Here is a 20,263-nt window from a genome sequence, read left to right as displayed (position 1 = left end):
ATAATGCACCCGCATAATTTAAAAATTGAGGAGACAAGCAATGACAGAGTAAACCAAGTAACAAATTAAGCCATGTGCTGTCAGTCAGAAATACACTAGAACTCGTGAGCTCTAGAAAGAGTGCAATCTTTGAGGATTTAAAAAAAATCTTTTTCAATAAACATTCACACCAGTGTAAGGTCAAATTAGCCACTGTTTTTTCAAGAGTCCATAGTCTGTGCAGTAGCAGCTGGCTGAGTTGGTGGAGTTAGAGTAAGGAGGAGGATGCTTAGTAGGCACCAACCACCTTAAATGTGGGATGAATTGCATACTTCTGCCTGAGCGTATAATCTCAGCGTATAATCTCTCTCTGCTTCAGGTCATGTTTGTGGGCTGCGGCTGCTATTAATATGGAGCAACTTGTTGAGTTTTGAAGATGAATTACATCTCCATGTGATGTTCAATGTTGGTCACATAATGGCGCATAAGGGCCGCAATGTACCGCAATGTATCCCACGTCTTCCAAAACAAGTACTGAATGGGACAGAGTGCATTGTCTTCTTTCTTGGATCCCCATTTCTCAGAATTTCCTTTGAATTTGCATGAGGGACCTCCCTTTGCTTTTCAAAGCAACAAAGAGCTCTATCAGACATACAGCAGTCGTTTGGCAGGCCTCTCATCCTCTCAAACAGCACAGCACAGCTTCCATGTTGTCAAATTCTCTCAACTCATTTAAAACCAGGACTCATTCAAAAAAAACAAACAGGATAAAGTAATTCTGAACTGGCTTTTATTTTCCCTTCAGATGCATCTGCCACCTTCCTCACATAATTAGAACCCATTAGTCCTCAACGCAACACAATATCTCATAAATATTGATTTGTATGGTAAGCAGTTGTCTCATTAAGAAGGTGAAATTAAAACGCGGGACAATAACGCATTATCAGTGTGTATATAAACTGAATATTTAGATCCCCTTTGCAGCATTCTCATCAACTATTCTCATCAGCTAGATTGTAAACCACTCTACCTGAGAGTATTTACAGTTACTGTTGTGTTTTAAGCCGGTTGCTGCCTTTGATGCCTCTGCTGCAGTGAGTAGTAATGCCAAACTCCCCCCCATCTCCCATAGCTAAGCCTTGTTCTCAGCCAGTGCCAGCCTCCAATATCTGAGCTCATCCCACCCGCTCTGCAGGATCTAGCGCCAGCCCTGCCATGCACTGCACTCGAGAGTGGGTGGCATCACATGGCCCTTCAGCCTGCCTTCTGGGGCTTGGCATGGAGGAAGAGGGGCATACACACACACACACACACACACACACACACACACACACACACACATACATACACACACACAGGCCTCTGTGTGATTAGGACCACTGCTACTCCTGCTGCTGCCGCCGCCGCTGCTGCTAACCACATCTCTCCCTCTTTTTCTGTGGATTAATTCCACTGAGTCTCAAAGTCAGCGATGCCCACACACCTCAGTGGAGCATAGACCCTTTCCAGTCCACAAAGCCTCCTACGCTCTAGACTTTGAGTGCGTCTAGGTTGTGTGCACCAATCAGCGCCGGGTAACACCCCCCACCCACCCACCCCTCATCCTCATCTTCCCTCTTGCTCTCACACTGTACTGTACTTTTCTTCAGACATTGTGTTCCAAATAACTCATGGTTGAGGTTCTCGCCACGCTGTAAATACCTGAGTTTATTCTGCGTAGTTAATTTCACCTGGAGTCTGTGTGCTCAGGAGCTGATAATCCAGAGAAAAGGTGTGACTGAAGAGATAAATCAGTCAAAGTGAAACCATCTCCTCCGCCCCCACATCCTGTCTGCAGGGTAATACCTGCAGAGATATGCTCTTACTGCTCATATAACTGTTTGTACTTTGCCTCGCATCTGCAGCGATATAACTCACTACAGAGGAGAAAATGTGTCATCTAGAGAATAAACACGTGACTGAAAGACATGCAACCCAGAGAGAATATGTGCCTCACCCACACAACCAGAAAAACCTGAGATCTTTCTTGTAATACGGCGAGATGTGTGTGAATTAGCTCAGCTGGTGGTCTGCAGAGGGACTCTAGTGAGACTCTACTGTTGCATGACCAGAATCATGCAGAGGAATGATGCAGGATTTTAATATTTAGGAGCTCAGTTTTCCTTGACAGCAGCTCCAATGCCAGCATTCACAGCTTAAGACAATCAGAAGAAAATTGTTAAATATAAACATAGAACTACACATACTAACTATACTAACAAAAGTCCCTCGTATTGCCACACAAATACAAAAAACAAGCTCTGGGAACATGCCGGCTGTGATGGCACACCAAGTTGTGTGGCAGTGCCAGGGGTGGCAGCTTGTCTGTTTGTGTAGCGTGGTGTGCTGGTAGCTCCAACCTGCATGGAGACAGGAGGTGTACAGATTGGGCAGGGAGAACACCAGGCTCTTCATCAAGCATTTTAATGCCTTCGTCCTTTCTCTTCCTTCCTGTCTCACTCCACATTGCATGATTCATTGTAAGCAGGAAAAGGCCACTCCTGCAATCTCTGCTGGTGTTGGTGGGCACCCTCGGCTTAAGAGAAGGATCAAGGCATGCTGGCAGTGATTTTGCAGGGCAACAAATGTAGATGGAGTGAAAAACTTGTTATTTTATGTGTGTCACATGGAGTTGAAAGTACACTTTGCACAGAGGGAGGGTACAATTTGTAGATGAATCACCCTTTCTGAAGTTCTGCAAGTGCAATGGGTATATACAGGAAACTTCACACATTTTATCAGTCTATTTGGGCTGACAAACAATAAGGAAGGAAGGAGTCCCCAGCACTTGGCGCCCCACCCATTGTTGATACCCCAGCAGTTACTGTAAATATTTGCATGAGTGAAATGAGGGAACAAGGTGTACTTCCTGTTGCAAGAATAACACTGAAGAACTGAGCAACTGAGGATTATCACTCCACCCCTTTCTGCACTTATCTGCTGTAATTCTAAAAGCCTGCTTTAATGTTTAGAATATTTTACAATTACAAATGAGGATCTTTCTTAGAACTTAGAACTTTCCTTTTTATCAGAAAAACACATTCTTTCTCTTAAAATTAAAACATTTAATTTAAGCAATAAAACAAACCCCTTGCTCAGGTTTTGTCTCTATAGCTTAGCTTATGGTGGCTAATGTTACTCAGTCAGTTTCCTGACTTAAAGGAATAGTTTTACATTTTGGCATTCACTTTCTTGCCGAGAGTTAGATGAGAAGTTTGATACCACTCTCACATCCATAAATATGATGTTAAGGCACACAGCCAGCAGCTGGTGAGCTTACTTCAGTGTAAAAATAGCTAGCTTGGCTCTGTCAGAAGTTAGCCTACCAGCACCTCTTAAGTTCACCAATTAATAGGTTTTTGTCTAATCCGTATGAGATGCTTTAATGTCTCTTCTTATACTACTAGCCTATGCTTTAGCGTTAATCCTTATCCCATAATGCAGGTGTATTTAAGTGGGCCCCCTCACCACCTCTTAGTTTACTTGCTTAGTTTCGCTCAATTCCTGGATACTTATGGGATCATGATTATGGTATTTTATCCCATAGACACTCAACAAATTGAGCCAAGACAGCCTAATATTGCCGTTTGACGCAACTCCAGACTACACCAAATACATAAACAAAGCCCTAGGGGATGTATTCATTCACATAATGTCACTTGAACAGAAAAAGGAAATGAGCACAAAACAAATTGTAGCTGCTTATTTTATGAATTTATTTCCAAATGTAAACTTCACTATTTCATGCATACAAGTTATGACAACATACATTATTCAACAATCTGTTATTTTTCATATTTGCATAGGACATGGTCACAATATATTGTCTAACATGTAAAAAATAATGCCATAAAAAGGTACAGCAGAGCAGCTAAGACCAGCACATTAAATGTGTGTAGAATCCAAGGAACTGTACAACTGTAATACTTGAATGTAGTGATTTTGGTTTGCTGAGAGAAAAAAAAATGAAACCTGAAGGTTAGAGTGAGGTCATAGACAAATGTACTGGCCATAGCTGAGTCGAGAGTTATTTACAGATTAGATTATATTGGTGCTGAAAGGGGAAGCAGCACCATGGAGTCCTACAACAGGCAACTGATGGTGATGGGCAGAGGAGAAACGCACAGAGGTATCAAGAGAGCAACATTACATTGAGGAGGTACACTGAGGACAAACAGGTACAGGAAACAGAACCAAAAGGCTGGTGAGAGGCTCTCTCTTTGTAATCAAAAAGGGAGGTCATTCACAGCACTGTGTGCTGCATAACCTGGAAAAGACAAATCCTTTAAGGACTAAATGTCCAAACGCTTGAGCAAAAGACTTTTCTTTTTGTCAGTGTGCATTTCTACAGTAAAGTAAAGAGCAAACGCCACACAGTGTCAGTTCAGGCAGTCAAGCAAGACCCATATGGTCAGTGAAGGGTACAGACAGATATGGTCTGCTTTGCTGCATGTTCCTACGCACTCTTTTGTTTTTGTCTTTTTACTCATTCAGAGTGTGTTTGCATGTATAATTAAATGGGTTTTGTTCATTCAAGTGATTTTTAAATAAAAAAATAACAAGGTTGCTTATTTGAGATTTAGAAAAAGGTCTATATTAAGCACAACATCCATTGATCAACACCTACAGCATAAAGTTACACCCAGGGGTCTAAACTGGGTTGGGTTCAATATTACTGCAACATTCATCTTTCCCTTCAAAGCCTTTGGTAACAACTTGCAACTGTGGAGCGTCTGATGAGCTGCGAAAACTCAAAGCTACTTCTCACTACTCAAAAACGACTCTCTCCAATCATGGCTGCCTCTTAAACATAATCCCCACCCTAAAAAGCCTCAGGCCTTTGTCATGAGGGGAAGACATGCTCTGTATGTCCTTATTTTTAAACATTATAGGTTATATTACTTTGAAATATTGCATGTATGCTGTTCATTTGAATCGGCTTGGCCTACACCAAGAGCCCACAGAGAAGAAATGAGAGATTAAAACCTGGGAAATGTTGACAATGAGAAACGTACCTTGTGCACAACTGACAATGTGCAAAACCTCACAGTCAAGACAGACTTCTATTCATAACCTACAAAAATGCATTGGGTCGATATAAGCAGCACATTTATAGCAAATGCAATTTTCAATCCTTTGGAATGGTTGGGTGTTCATTATCTTTAAGATTGTTTATGTCAAAAATACCTGTAATAAGCCATTATACAATGCTTGAGTATTGTACAGCAAAGAAGAACAAATTAAATAACAAGAACCAAATGAAAACAAAGCTACACAATCAAAATGTTTACATAAAGGAGAAAAGAAATATTACTGTACATTACATAAAAACATGTCACTTTATAAAACTGTACAAGTTTGTTAAATGTCTGATAGTAGCTAGGTTTTTTTTGACCCTCAACGTTTGTATCATCTTTATGAAGTTACCATTATAGTTTTGGCACACAATTGCATCAGTCATGCTTGTACATTGAGATCATCATCATGACGATTTCAGTTGAGACGGTCTGATCAGTGATTTATCCATGTAATTAATATTAAACTTTTTAAATAAGATTAATGTTAGTTCTTTCCTAGGCAAAAATCAATTCATTTTATTTTACAATTAGCAGAAAAAATATTAGCATCTTGTAGAAACTTTGTTTTTCCATTTTATCATTGTTTAAAGTCCTTTTTCTATAACAGGTGTCGAATCTGTAATCTTACAGGGATTACAATCGTAAAGTTGGATTAAAAAAATGCTGAAATGGAGTTTCATAGTAATTTACAGCTGACATCATCCCTCACATACAACATGTTTAACTAAGACAAATGTGTGGAGCTCAGTAGGGAATGGATGTTTTAAATATTTCTGTAACATAAAATACAAAATACGATTTTATTATTTTCTGGAAAGATTACTTTTTCAATCTACAAGGAAGTGCAGGACCCTGACAACATGGGGTGATTATATAAAATGTAGCCCAGTGTTTTTTGTTTACAGAAAAAAAAGTATCGTTCTTTCCTTCTTCATTCAAGTAGGGACAAATAAAACCACTAATTATTTGTGCTACTCTTCAAGCAAACGTAAGCTACATGATGGATGTTTTGAAAAGATATGAATGTACAACTATGTCAAATATTTCAAGAGGTATGATTTCATGAAAAATATAAAAGCTTAAAAATTTCATATGAGACAAATAAAAGCAATAATAAAAATGATGACTACATTGCTAACTCACAATGCTGTGGTCTCTATTCTTATGGAAAACTTTCAAAAGAAAATTAGTAACGCCATCTGAAATTGTCGTACATAGAGGTCAGAAAGTCTGCTTTTGTTACCATCACCCCAAACAATCTGTCATTCTCTGACTTGGGAGGAATATTTGGATAACAGGTTAACTGGAATAACCTGCATCCTGACATCAACAAGTGTTTCTGGTTAAAGGGGTGAACCCCATCAATGGGGCTGAGATTATGTTTTTTCACAATTTCAAAATGCTGTGCCTTTAAACAGCCCGACAAAACAGTCAACCTTAACGCTGTGATAAACTCCAAAGAGTTGCTGAAATGACCTGAAGACAATTGAAAAAACTAATAGACTATACACCTTTCTCCACAGAGGTTAATAATTATTTGACAACAAAAGCAAGTACAGTAAAAATGGACAAAACTGTGTTCAATGGCCTTTTGTGTTGAATTATTCAAGTAGATTTGGTACAGTGAGAATAAAAGTTATGAGACACTGCCTGTTGAGGCCTATATGTCACTGGGGCAGTCTGGATGGATGGATAGACTTGGATGTTTACACTGTCACAGTCTGTTTATTTTCAGATGGTAGGAGCTTGCTGTCGCCTACTGTAAGTCCACTGACACTACGGGTCAAAGGTGTTTAAAGGGGCGTTTCACTGAAAACAGCTCCAGAGTGCCCAGTGCTTACTAAGGCGTATAGCAGGACTGTAGGATGTTATGAAGACATTATAGGCAGGAGCTGGGCCCGTACGGAGGCGTTCCTGTGTTTCCAGTGGGGTCGGACACTGACCAGCAGTGAGCACTAAGCACCCAGGAATACCAGGGGAGGCTGGCAGACATTTCTGTGCAGCAACTGATGTTAGAACAAAATCCACAAACTGTCCCGTTTCTGCTTTGCGGATGTCGACCCTGAGGTAAATGTGCAGATTATGGATTAAGAAGTGATTAAGGAAACCTGCTTAAGGGTGAAGAACTACTTTTTTTTTGCAAGAGAAAGTTACACTACAAACCAAGAAAAATGGATAGATAACACAAAAAGCTGCTCAGCAGCAATTTGAAAAATTTGTTGGTGAAAATCAAAGTTGTTTTTTTCCAGAAATGGTAAATGTAAAACCCTCTTAGTGCTTCTTTCCCTAAAAGCTGCTGATCTGTGGCATTCAAAGTGTCATCTTGCAGCCTGGATACAATTTTAACATCTTACAGAGGGTTGTTTTTCTAACATGTGGCGTTTTTTGAGGAAACTACTGCATTCGATCTAAATAAGGGATGTTTTCTTTCTGGAGGATGTGACAGAGATGATTCTTCACAACTTTAACGAGAGATAGTTGCTGCGGAGACCGAGGGACAAGGCTCGCCATTCATGAACTTACACCTGCCAGACTGCCTCAAAAACCCTCTACACTTCCAAGGCGCAGTTGTTAACATGCATATAGTGGGAAGCACGGGACTGCAGGGCAGGAGTCGGTCGAGCCGTCGGTAGGCTGAAGCTAGCACATGCAATTCATGATGACTACAGTCTGGAGGGGTCTGACAGGACCACATACATGGATGAAGCTATTTCCGGCTGTAGTGCTGAAGTATTAAAAGATGTAAAAAAAATGTAGGCATAACACAGACTGGCGGGGCTGCAGCGGTTTTGATAGTGGTGCCCGTGTCCATGGAAGGTTTACTGTGCCTTTTGCCTGACTTATTGAGGCATGTCTGTCTAGAAACACAAGTCAGCTTTCTCACGGGAGATCTGAGCTTCACAGGCAGGATGACGTGAGGCTGGTGAGCACTGCACTTTGCTGATATGTTCATTTTGGTTCAAACATTTTTACAACAGTTAAAAAGCCCGCTTGTTGCGGGAGAGAAGTTTAAAAGCAGCTGTTTGAGAGCTCTGGTTTATCTGTGTGAATTTGGAGCGACAGTTTCCCTTGGCATTGTGAAATTTGACTCTCCAGCAATAGTAAAGGATTTCTCCCTGTGCTTCAGATGGAGTTGGGTACATCCCAACCACACTGCTAGCATTGTCTAGGTAGTACTGTTGTTCATATGCTTCTCTTTCTACTCTTATCCTACAGGTTGGATTAACCCACTAATTACAGCCATTTTCCCCACTCACAGTTTCTAAAGTTGGAGGAAGGAAGGGAATCGGGGAAGGAGGAGGAGATGGGAGACATCTGCGATTGGGTGTCTCCTTCTCCGTGCTGCTCAGCTCATGATAAACCTCTCCTCTTTTATCAGGTCCTGCCCTCTTTTGCCTGTCTATTGCAGATAGTTGCTTTGTTCACTCTGTGCTCCACTATGTCGCGGCCCAGCCCGGCTCTGCCCAACTCTCTGGCCTACATTTGACCCCCAAGTTAGTCAATCTTATGCAATCAGGGAGGCTCAGAGCTTCACCGCTCTCTTACAGGACAGGTAGAGCCAGATGGGCGAGGGAGGATCCCAAGGGAATAGCATGTTAGCACTCCTTCTGCGGGCTGTGAATAGCTTCTTGTGGGATGCAGCTGTTTCCTCCAGAGAGGCCACAAAAGGCAAAGCCAGGAGGAGGGAAGTAAGCAGGCTGTCTGGCTCTACCTGTGATACTGCCAACCACCAGCCCCAGGCCTCGATGAAGGACAGCTTACAAGACTGAATAGAAAGCTTTCATTCAGTCTTGTCTTTGGTACTTTTTCCTATGTGCTTGAGAGAGGGATAAACATTGTTTCAACTAAAGTCCCTGTGTGTCCATTTTGTGTGAAATACTGGCTGATGATACAGCACTTTAAAAAAAAGCATGAACAGCTGCTCTGAAACTTAACTGCCTCTATTTAAAGGGTCTAAGGTATGTCATTATATTTATAAAAAATGTTACTCCAATATTATCCCAATACTCCCAAAATGCAGATGTATCCAGTATATACTGCATACCAATGTTTAATGAACTACATATTTAACCCAGTGTAATGGCAACTGAATATTAACGTTGCGGTGGAGGACCAGATGTATTTTGTTTACTACGGTGGAGGTTTGGGGATTGATTTCTTAATACACAGCAATAACATATGAGTCCCGAGAACACAAGTGAGAGCGGAACATAACTACTGTGTTTGATTGACTGTATGACAGCAGGGCTAGTTTCCTCAAACTTGAAAACCAAAACACACAATAAAAAACCAAAGAGTGCAAATTGTGTTGAGTGTAAGGCTGCTATAGATGTACTGTACGTTTCTCTTCACCGTGTTCATTCTTTCAAGCTAACAAGGCCATCCCTGAGCAGGGCGTAAAATTCAACCCCCGTTGAATTTCAGAGTAAAGTGATGAGTATATTGTGCAGTCAATGTGAGTACTGTTAAGTACTGTGGTATTACAGAAATAGCAACTGTCTTCAATCCTGAGGTGTGTGTGTACCCCTTTTTCTTCACCCGTTCAAAAAAACTAAAGAAAAAAAAGAAACATGTTGATAAGACTTGTCAGGGAGTCTGTTTTTTTCTTTCTTCTAAACCTTGTTTAGCTGACTATGAACATACATTGGACAACTAGCCATGATCCGAAGCTAAAAAAAATACAGACATATGGTACAGAATGTAAATATTGCCATTTGGGAAAGGCATTACTTTCTTTTAGGATCACACAAGTAATTGCACTACAATAAGCAATTATGTACAGTATGGTACACCACAGCAAGCGCAGAAATAGCAAGGGGGGGGGGGGGGGGGGGGGGGGGGGGGGGGTTGCTGACAACTGTGCAACAAACAGGCCTCGGAGGTCAGAGGCAGAAAGTGCGACTGGGTTTCAGTTTAAGGCGAGTTGGCTGGGCTGAGGGCGGGGCTGGAGGCATCCGAGCGGCTGTAGTCGCTGAGGGAGCTGGGACGTGGGGTGCTGCCGCTGCTGCTGCCGCCATGGGGTCTCTTCAGCATGCCGGGCTGGAAATCTGAGTGGCGCCTGGCGTGCTTCATCAGGTGGTCACTGCGCATGAAGCGCTTTTCACAAAGCGGGCACCCAAACTTCTTTTCCCCTGTGTGGGTGCGGTAGTGGCGGGCCAACTCATCAGAGCGGGCAAACTTCTTACTGCAGTCGGGCCAGGTACATGGGAAAGGCCGTTCTCCTGTAACAAACAGAGAAATGGAGAGAATTCAGTGTTTAATCACACAAGAAGATAGCTACATGGTATTAAGAGCAATAACTTACTGCTGACCAATTCCCACTTGTTTTTGCATAATTTTCTAATTTTATAAAACCGTTGTTTTTGAACACACCACACTTTTTTCCCATCTTTAAACATGTTTTTCAGTTGGCTAATGTGAGGTAGAATTCAGTGAACATCAAGCATGCTGTTATTTTAAGTTACAGGATTGTTGTGTGGGCAGACTTTTCAAATCCATCCTCGCTTTTCGGTGGCATTAACATGCAGCAGGAACACTGTAACTTTGACGGATGTAAAAATAGACATGATGTGCACGATAATGAGTTACTTATCTCAAACTAACTCTAAGTCTCTGCAAGATGATTTTAACGCCATAGTGAAATTAATAGGGGTGCATACAGGTGCTGAAAGGTTGACAACAACACAATCAAAATGCAATTCAAACTCTAAAAATCACTAGTTCAAACTATTCGTGGGAGGATGATGGGCAGGAATGTAAAATATGTGCAATTTGTTGTAAATGGCCAAAACATACAAAATCCACCCCCTAAGTGCTTTTGATTGAAGGACTGTTTACAATGGCAATCACTTACGTACACGAAACAAATGGTGATGTGTACAAATTCCTGCACTCTGCATGAGAAAACTGGTGCTCACCATGTAGCTACCAAATGGCTCACCACAGTGAGAGTAGTGACTCATTATGAGGTGTTTACAGGTCATGAAGACTGCCACGCACGACTAACAGACATTTTTCATAGAAGACCAGGCCTGCTGAACAAGACTGTTTTCTGTACATAGCAGGCTCTGAGTCATCAAGGATAATCACAAGGTTATAGCTAGGTCAGATAGGTCAACAAAGGGAAGGATTTCAAAACCACCCAAGACATCTTCAAAATATAAAAAAAAAACGTGAGACAAAAGAGGCTGTAATGAGCCATGGGACTTGGGGTAAATCACCTAAAAATTGGCACTGTGCTGGAGGAGCAGGCACAGTTTAATTATCTAAGTTCCAGATGCTAATCACACTCACAATGGTTGCCCAGCCCATTTTCCAACATGCAACTATCTGTGACTCGGCACATGGGAAATTACACCCTTCCCCCTTCCATCAGGCAATAAAAGTGGGCTTTGAGACAAATCTACTCAAACCCAGATGGTACTATATATCTTGTGGTTTCCTTCCATTCTGATGTGGAAACAGTATGCATGGAGCCTAAATACAGCATTCAGCATCCACTGGCCATTGTGTCTAATACTGTATTCCATACATCCATACTGTTTTCCATACTGACAATAACTACATCAGCATCTAGTCTTACCAGCGTGCAGTACTATACAGAAGGGCAGGACATATTCTTTTAATGGTTTAATGGTTCTTTCCTGAGAATGAGAATAATCAATCATGTGTAAGCCTGTGCCAGGGTTTTAAGGTATGAAAAGGAATAGACAGTGGGGTGCATGAATGTTTATAGGTGGTATGACAAATGAGCACATAAGAACAGACTGCCAAAGGCTTTCTTTGTTATGTGGTTTCCCTCAGGGGCACAATGGAAACAACGCTGTTCAGCATCAAACACTCATATCCTACCTGATGCCAGTGAGTCTCAAAAAACAAGAACTCGTTGCATTACTAGTCTCGGTCCCTCCCCCCCTATACTGCATGGTTACAAAACATGCAGACAGACAGAGCAAGTCTAGACAGCCCGGTCTGTGTTCCTGCCTCTGACGCCTCACCTCAGCTCCAGACAAACTCAGTCAGCCCTGCCCACTATAGTTCCTGCAGGCTCAGTGAGCTCAGTGTATGTAAACTCTGCAACTGTCATATACACATTTGCATCCACACATTGCACACAGCCTTGTCTCCCTTTTCAAAAATATCTATACCGTTCTTACTCTGCTGCGAACACACAAAGAAACAATCCATCTTCCCTGGTTGTTTGACCCTGTTTACACATCCTGGATTAGGGAGGCAGTTTAACTTTTATGGCACTAATCTCATTGAAGAGACTCATAATAGTCTGATTTCATACCTTATTACCAAGAAAAGCAGTCTGTGCTGCCACCTGGCACTGCAAAATTAGTTATTGGCTAAAAAGTAGAGCTAAGCTCTGCGGGTTGCTTAAAGCTCAATAACCAGTGTAACGGATCCAACAGCATTAATATTTAACCAGACACCAGAGAGCTGGGCTGAGATATCCAGTCCAACTGCCCTGATACAGTAATGCAGTCATAGTGGAAGGATCAGGTATACGGCACTGAGACGCATCAAATTATTTAGAGCTCCGCGACTTCTGATAATGCAGAATAAACAGATATGCTGCCCATTTTCACCTCAAGCTAAACTGCTTTTGGCATTTAGGTCGACAATATGAATATGCATTAGAAAATCCTGCTGCTTTAATGTCAACCTTAAAAGATTCACTCACATAAAGAGAGAAAAATCTAGTGTCCCAATTAAATGTTGTGCTTGTTTCATAACATGAGGATTGCGATTTCCTGAGGGCAGTAAAAACCAATTTCTGGTAACAATGAGGAGGTTTAGGGAACAAATGCTTTGATCCTGAGTGGAAATGATGATAGGGTCTATTACCCTGTGTGGTGGGAGGATGTCACACTCCAAGATATTTCAATAGACTGCAGCTATTACTCAGCATCTCTGCTGAAAGACGAATGCTGCGAGCTATTCCCTTTACCCTGCTCTTACTGCCATCTAGTTCCAGTGTTGTCACAGCAGGGCACCGTTTACTGTGACGCCAGGCCCCACCGATTGGTTATCCCATCTCTGGCAGCGTCCACATCCAGGGTGTGGTTTGTCTTTCTCAGAATGTGTCAATTGCAGAGGGCAAAGGGGGAGTGGGAGGGGAGGGAAGCTTTTCCCTAACAAACACAGTGACCCACTTATCCATAAAGTGAGTTACATCATGCACGCAAACTGTACCTCTACTAAGCAGTAGTGTCCCCCCCTCCAAGGCGATGTGATTATGTCACAGGTACTCTTGTTATATAACTGTTCTCTCTGAGGCCACTGGGTCAGTAAATAAACAGCTCATCTCTGCTGCTCTCCCTCCGTCCTACTCTCATTCATATCTGAAGACGTTTGGCTCCTTGGTTTCTGCAGAAATGGTTAAGAGAAACGGAATCTGAGTTCATCTCCCTGGTGTAAGGGATGCTGTCTGCAAAGGTGAAATCAAATCTCTTTTTGACGTGAGCAGCAGCACACAAACTCAACTCCGTCACCTGCTCCAACAAAAGCTACCAGCATTTCAAACAAGATAACATTCCTGGTGTGTCCTCAGGCATGGGCCAAACTCACACAGTGTACAGCTGAAACCTCCATGTGAGTCTGCCATAAGAGCACTAGAATAAATAGCTCTGCAGGGTGGGAGGGGTAGGGGTTCATACAGTTCAGAGATCACCTTGAACTGCACAGTGAGAACCAGAACAGGAAATATCTTTTACAGAGCTCAGAAACAAGGTGCACAATAAACCGTGGATTTTTACAAGTAAACAGCTCAAGAAAGGAAAGTAAAACTTGAGTCAGACCGTGGATCACAGCTCATTAGAGTTGGAGCTACCTCACTTCAGTGCTGGCTTAGTGGCATAGTCATCTTGGCAACTTGTAATGAGAGGGGTACCACTAACTCCAGTGGCAGGGCTCAGCACAATCCTGTAATTTGGTTGCATGTTTACAACAGACTATGACCTGTAACCAACCAGGAGCCAGCTACTCTGCCAGCAGACAACCATTCATGGGATTTTGGGTAATACTAAAATGACTGCCGAATCCCTCATCGGCATAAACCACTGGAGCAGACGGGGTTAACCCAACCGTGCCCGGCCTCTCTCGCTACACACAACATCACATGCCACGATGATATAAACACTGAACATGTGTGTGCAGAACAATAAATATACATTAAGGCTTTTGCAGCTCCTCATTCCACTATTTACACAGCAGTGTATGCAGGCTTCTCTTGTGCAAAAAACAACAAAGACTTACAAAGTTCGGCCTGCGGCCTGTAGAAAAGGAAAAAAAAGGCACGCCTTGAATTGAAACACATCCGAGATCAGACCAACTGTGTATGTAGCTATTTGTCTATGAAAAATGAACTTGGTGGGAGAGAGGAGTCAAATTACCAAGACAACAACTCAGTCAAAACAGTTATTCTGCTTCTCAGGAGCCTCATTCAGAGTTTGAAGCAAACAAAAATAAGTCGTCTCTGCAGGAGCAATAAAGGACTCTTGGGTGGGTCAGGCGCTCATGATGAGGACCGGCTCAAGAGAAAGCTCCAAAAACAGGGATTTGATCTATTATCATCTTTTGTCTTTATTGAGAGGGACCTTGCTTGGCGTTGAAGAGCCTACCTCTCCTCGTGGACCTATAGCTGTTAGGTTGCGAACAATAGCAGCAGCCTTGCTCCCAGCAGGAGAGGCACTCCTGTAATGCATTTCAATCAGACAGGCTGCATGTACTAACCGTAACTCACTCCCCTAGGCCTGCACAGAACAGGGCTATTGACATTCACCCGCAGACATGCAGCAGGGTCGAGTGTGACCGTCTGATTCCTGCACACACTTAGCCATACATTTCTTCATCCCCTTAACTCTTTAAAGTGAAAGGCAGGGATCGCTCGCCTGCATTGACCAGCTCATCACATTCGCCTCAATTAGTTAAAGTGGGCGCTCTCTTTCAGCCTTGAGTGCATACTACAACAACCTGCAGCCTTGATGTTTTGCAGACATTCTCCTTATCTTTTAAACTCTGGTTAACTAAGGACATGCAAACAGCTGCAGCCATCAATGGGTGTTTACAGCTGGTCTGCAGAAGCAGGTGGGAGCAGGGATGCCCCATCATCCGTGACTCTCACTCACGCGGTACAATGCCAGCTCATTCCACTGATGGAGTCCGACACTATAGCTCATATGAGACAGACATCCTCATTACCCAGTGCCAAACAAAGAGCCATAGCCCTGCTAGCTCCTGAGAGGCCTCATCACACTGCGATACGAGGAGATACAGGCTGGAGATAGTGCCTGCTGTCAAATGTTATACCTGATACTCTGATGGCGGGTGGGAGAGAAATATTTTCATGTCTCATAGACAAAATCTTTATGCCCTCCTTCTTGCAAGACTCCACAAAATACTCCTCATCTTCCGCCGAGGGCCACACCCCAGAGTGTCGTGGTCTGCCACAGTATGATTTATCACACAGAGAAAGGGGACACACCTTACATACCGTAGGGAACATAAACAGCCCAGTAGGGACAAAACACTCCTTCTGACATTAGCTCCACAGCAATTGTCAGCCATTCCTCTCTTATTCCAGTTGAGCTGAACACAACACAGTGGACACAGTCAGAGTCGAACTCTCAGATGGGACCCTGTGAGTGCCAGCCTGATATGGGTGTTTTCTGCTGCAGAGGTCACAGCCCTTCAAACGTTAATCAGATTTCTGCAAATGCAGCTGAATAAATGACCTACATCAATGGAGGGCATTGAAAATGAATATCCTGGTATCTAACCCCACCCCCACCTTGCCACACTGTATATTCTCCGTCTTTGTACTGCTGATCCCTCCCTTGGATGTGAGATGTTGGTTGGTGGTTTTTGAACAGTGATAAATGCACAGTGTTCCACAGGTCTGTATTCCTCTCTTCCTGCCGCTGGTAATCAACACCATGCCACAAGCCATGGCCGGGGCTCGGCCTTGCAACACAACACGCTTCAGCACCTATTTTGCTTTGCAGGCTAGAGAAGGGTGGGAGGGGCTGGTATGGGGAATAGACAGAGCAGCTTTCATAGAACTACTCCAGAGCTAACGACAGAATACATGAGCCCCATGGGCCACTGAAAGCAACAAAGCCAGCAAGCTCCCTGACAGGGGCCTTTCAGTATTATGAGTGTTTACCGAGCATGATTGGCCATTTAATCACAGTTAAATCAGATTTCAAATTAGTGAGGAACTATCCTAATATCAGCTTTGCATGTCCAAATATAGGATAGCATATGGACAGCATGTGTACCAGCACACACATCAAAGATGACTTTCATGGAGCAGCAACACTGCACCAGAGGATTAGAACAGGCAAGATGGTGGCTCTACTTTGGCTTTATTTACATCCCGAGGATCAAGTAGATTTAACTAATACCTTGTTGGCCTGCGAAGTCCACGCATAGCAGTACAGTATGTGTCCAATGGAAACATACTGTACTGCTATGCGTGGACTTCGCAGGCCAACCAGATTTAATTTACAAGAGTAGCGTTTTAGGCCTTATCTTCCAGCAGAAGAAAACACTAGAATTTGTTATTTAGCAAGCGTTATAACAAGACTATGAAGTCTACCGACATGCTAGCGGCTCTGTGAGGCTGCACTCAGTGGTGCTCTGAGCTAAATGCTACAGTTGATATGCTAACATGCTAATGTTTAGCAGGTAATGTTCACCACATTCACAATCTTAGTTTAGCATTTAAGTATGCTAACATTACTACTTACCATTAAAACAGCAGAGGTTGATGGGAATGTCATTTGTTTGGCAGGTAATTTGTCAGGAACCCAAGTACTGGACAAATTCCAACATTGACCTAATGATGGCTCTAGAAGGAAAGTCAGTGAGGCTCTGTGTGGACCATGAAATGTCATGGCAATCCATCAAATAGCTGTTGAGATATTTCATCTGGACCAAAGTGGGGAAACGACTGACGGACATGTTCGTATGGCTAAAAACATAACATTTGTCACCAGAATGGTGACATCAAAAATGGAAATTGTGAAGCATCTCTTGAGGAGTCATCATTTTATTACCCTTCAAGAGAAACATGGCTCAACTGGGTGGGATGGTGGAAATCCTGCCGTGTGGCAGGTAGACAGACTGACCTCTCGTATCCCAGTAGAGTTTTTATCCATTGCAGTGCCATGGTCAGGCTCAGGCAAGAGCAGGAAAACCCCATCTCCACCCTGCTACCTCATCACTGCCACCAGCCACACAGGAACACTGTGCACTCTGTGTAGCAGTGCAGCCAAATATAAAACCACTGGCAAAGATGCAGTATATATAATCAGACTCCTGCTTCTTTTTTCCATGTGGAATTTGGGATAATTTCACGTTTAAAAAAATGTCATTAACCACAGTTATTCAGCTGAAAATAAAAAGCTTGCATGAATGACGGGGTCTACATGGCAGTGGATCTGTGCTGCCAGGTGGTGCCACTAATTTTTTCGGACAGAAAGTGGAGGGATTTGCAGACATCTCATAGTATTAGAGGTACCCCCCAGCCTAACACAAAAGGGGTCCAGACAAAACGTCAAACCAACTGTAAAATATGTCATTATGTTCTTTGTCTGTGAGAAATATTGACCCTGTTCCTCCTGGTGATTCGAATAGTTTTGGAACAGGTCTTGCACACTGACAAGATGCCCTTTTGTGAGGCCCAGCTGTGGGGGGCACAGAAGGCCCAGGCTGTTCTTTCTGAAGAAGACATGACTTGTAATGAGCTTGTCAGGGGCCATCTCTCCTTTGGAGATGGCAGTCTGCATGACATGACCAGAGCAGAGTAATGAGGCTTCACAGAGAACACCATGTACTCCACAACCACCAGACACCTCCTGGAAAAGTGGGTCTTCGGTTATTAAGACAAGGAGTCAAAAAAGAATGGATGAAAACTGTTGCTGGGAGAAGTCCTCAGAAAGCATCAGAAGCATTTTGATGTATATGGCAGAGTTTATCTATACATATGTTTTACAGGACTGCTTTTTCCCATATTGCAGGAGATGTGTTGGTGAAAAGCCCCCCTCCCAGATCAGACAAAAGCTGTCTGGTAACCTTAGACCGCTAAACTGCAGTGGATTCCTCGCCATCAAACTCAATGTAGTGTGATTAAGGTATTTAAATTCAACTTGTACTCTCATGTCTGCTACATCCTGGTGTGCCTTTTACGCTGTGTCGGAGGAGACGAGTGTGTCTGAGAAGAATCCTAAAATTAAACCACTTAGTCTCCACTAAGGGAACCCTTAACCAGGAAGGGATGGAGTTCACAGTTACTCTGGATAATCCATCTCAAGGTTTATCGTTACGTTAGGTTGTCCCCCCCAAATGTATACTTCTTTAATGCTTTCAGCTGTCCAAATAAACTTTTATTCTACTTCTTTACAGGAGGGGCAGCAAAAGTCAAGATAAATAAAGTTGGAACTGTCTTCCTGGTATTTTTCAAAGTTGCTTTACTGTAGTAGTAATGAGCAATAGCTAATACCACCAAACAACATCATAACATAAACTAAATCTTTATTGCATGGCTCATCATAGATCATAATACATTACTACGAAGTTCATTCTGAGCAAGTAATGGGAGTGATTTTTTATATGCTGTGGGCTTTGCATAAGAAATACAATCTAGATTTCAGCTCCTCTTACACTCAAATGCTGGGATGATTAGACTTTGGGCATTACAGAAGTCAAGTGAGGACGCCGTGTCCCAGGCTCTTTGTTTAGGTGTCCATAATGTGCGTCTGTTTCCCCCCTCAATTAGATAGCCGTGTTTGGCTGGGACCGACTGGGCTGAAATCTATTCTCTCCTGACTCTGCTAGTAGGGGCTGAAGGGAAGCACACAGCGAGAGGATGGCCCTATGAAAGCACTGCAAGTTTGGCCGAGGCACCCCGGCTGAACTCAGATGACCCACATTCTGGGACTATCCAATCAAACAAGCAGAAAGAGCCATTATTATCAGAATTTATGGGGCACAAACCAATCGCGAAGCCAGAGACCAGAGCATATCCAAACAGAAAGGCAGGCGAAAGGAAACGCTTAATAGGCAAGGAGACAAGGGCAGCGCTAATACAGAGCAATAAATCTGCACTAAAAACACATGGTCATGACTGACGGGTAGCACGGTCCGTGCCAGAGGCTGGCTCTGTGAGTGCTGCTGCAAGTTTGGCTGAGGCAGGGCAGCTGAACTGAGATGGCTCACGTTCTTTGACTATCCAATCACAAAAGCAGAAACGGTCCTCATTATCAGAAATAATAAGACACAAACCAATCACAAGCCAGACACAGGAGTGTATCCTATACAGACTTAACAGGCAAAGAGACAAGGGCAGGGCCCTGTTTGTTCCCTTTAGGAAGTCATTTAACTAATGATCCTGGAGTATTATGGATCCCCATTTTATGTATAATCGTAAGTCAAATCAGTGTCTCTCTTAGCCTGATTACACACCACTGCAGCCCTGATGAATAAACTCAGCTGTATATGTGATTCTCTATCAGAATGGATAACACTGGGATGAAATACTACAATACCAACCCATGATTATCCACCACCTACATGGAAAATCACCATACAACAGGCCTATGATGTCTTATATTGTGTACTTACAGTTCTATGAATTTTTCACACACGACATCCATATGAAATTCTCCTAAATTATAACAAATCTAGTGACATATGGACCCAAACCAAACACAAAGCCAGACGGGGGAGTGTCTCCTACTACAAAGGCAGGCCAAAAGAAAAGCTTACTAGGTAAGGAGACAAGTACTTACCCCTGTGAGGACGACTCACAGATTTTTAATATTGAGACAAATGACGACTGAATCGTGCAAAAGGCCAGGGCTGAATGTCAAGAAGGTCTCCCACATATTTGTAATTCTGAGTACAGCTGTGTTTTTCTTGCACATATTCCTGCTCTTGCTCTATGACTCAAATATGGGTCAGGTGCAGACAAAGCGTTTCTTATGTGATCCAAAAGAGATCTGTTTTGTTTCTGGGCCGTCAGGCTCATGTGTGTTTTTGTGTGAAGAATGGATCGTAGCGGCGGGGAAGGGGGGGGGGGGGCTATAGAGCAGCGGTAAGGAAGAGGCTCCTGAGTCGAGGCTCAGCTAGCTGAGTCTGTTGCTGGCCAGATCAGC

General features: G+C 43.0%; 1 protein-coding gene across 1 annotated transcript in view; it reads right to left on the bottom strand.

Annotated features, from left to right (window-relative positions):
- Positions 1–3,713: 3,713 nt before the first annotated feature.
- Positions 3,714–20,263, bottom strand: part of klf13 (Kruppel-like factor 13) — an 18,641-nt gene continuing 2,091 nt past the window's right edge. Inside the window, exon 2 of the mRNA XM_046038394.1 lies at positions 3,714–10,318. Coding sequence (XP_045894350.1) covers positions 10,011–10,318 — 308 coding nt within the window. The 3' untranslated portion in view covers positions 3,714–10,010. The remainder of the gene's footprint in view (positions 10,319–20,263) is intronic.

This window comes from Micropterus dolomieu, linkage group LG22 (genome assembly GCF_021292245.1).
Source record: "Micropterus dolomieu isolate WLL.071019.BEF.003 ecotype Adirondacks linkage group LG22, ASM2129224v1, whole genome shotgun sequence".
Taxonomy (NCBI): Eukaryota; Metazoa; Chordata; class Actinopteri; order Centrarchiformes; family Centrarchidae; genus Micropterus; species Micropterus dolomieu.
Note: the sequence above shows the minus strand (reverse complement) of the source record. Positions and strands in the feature narration are given on the sequence as shown.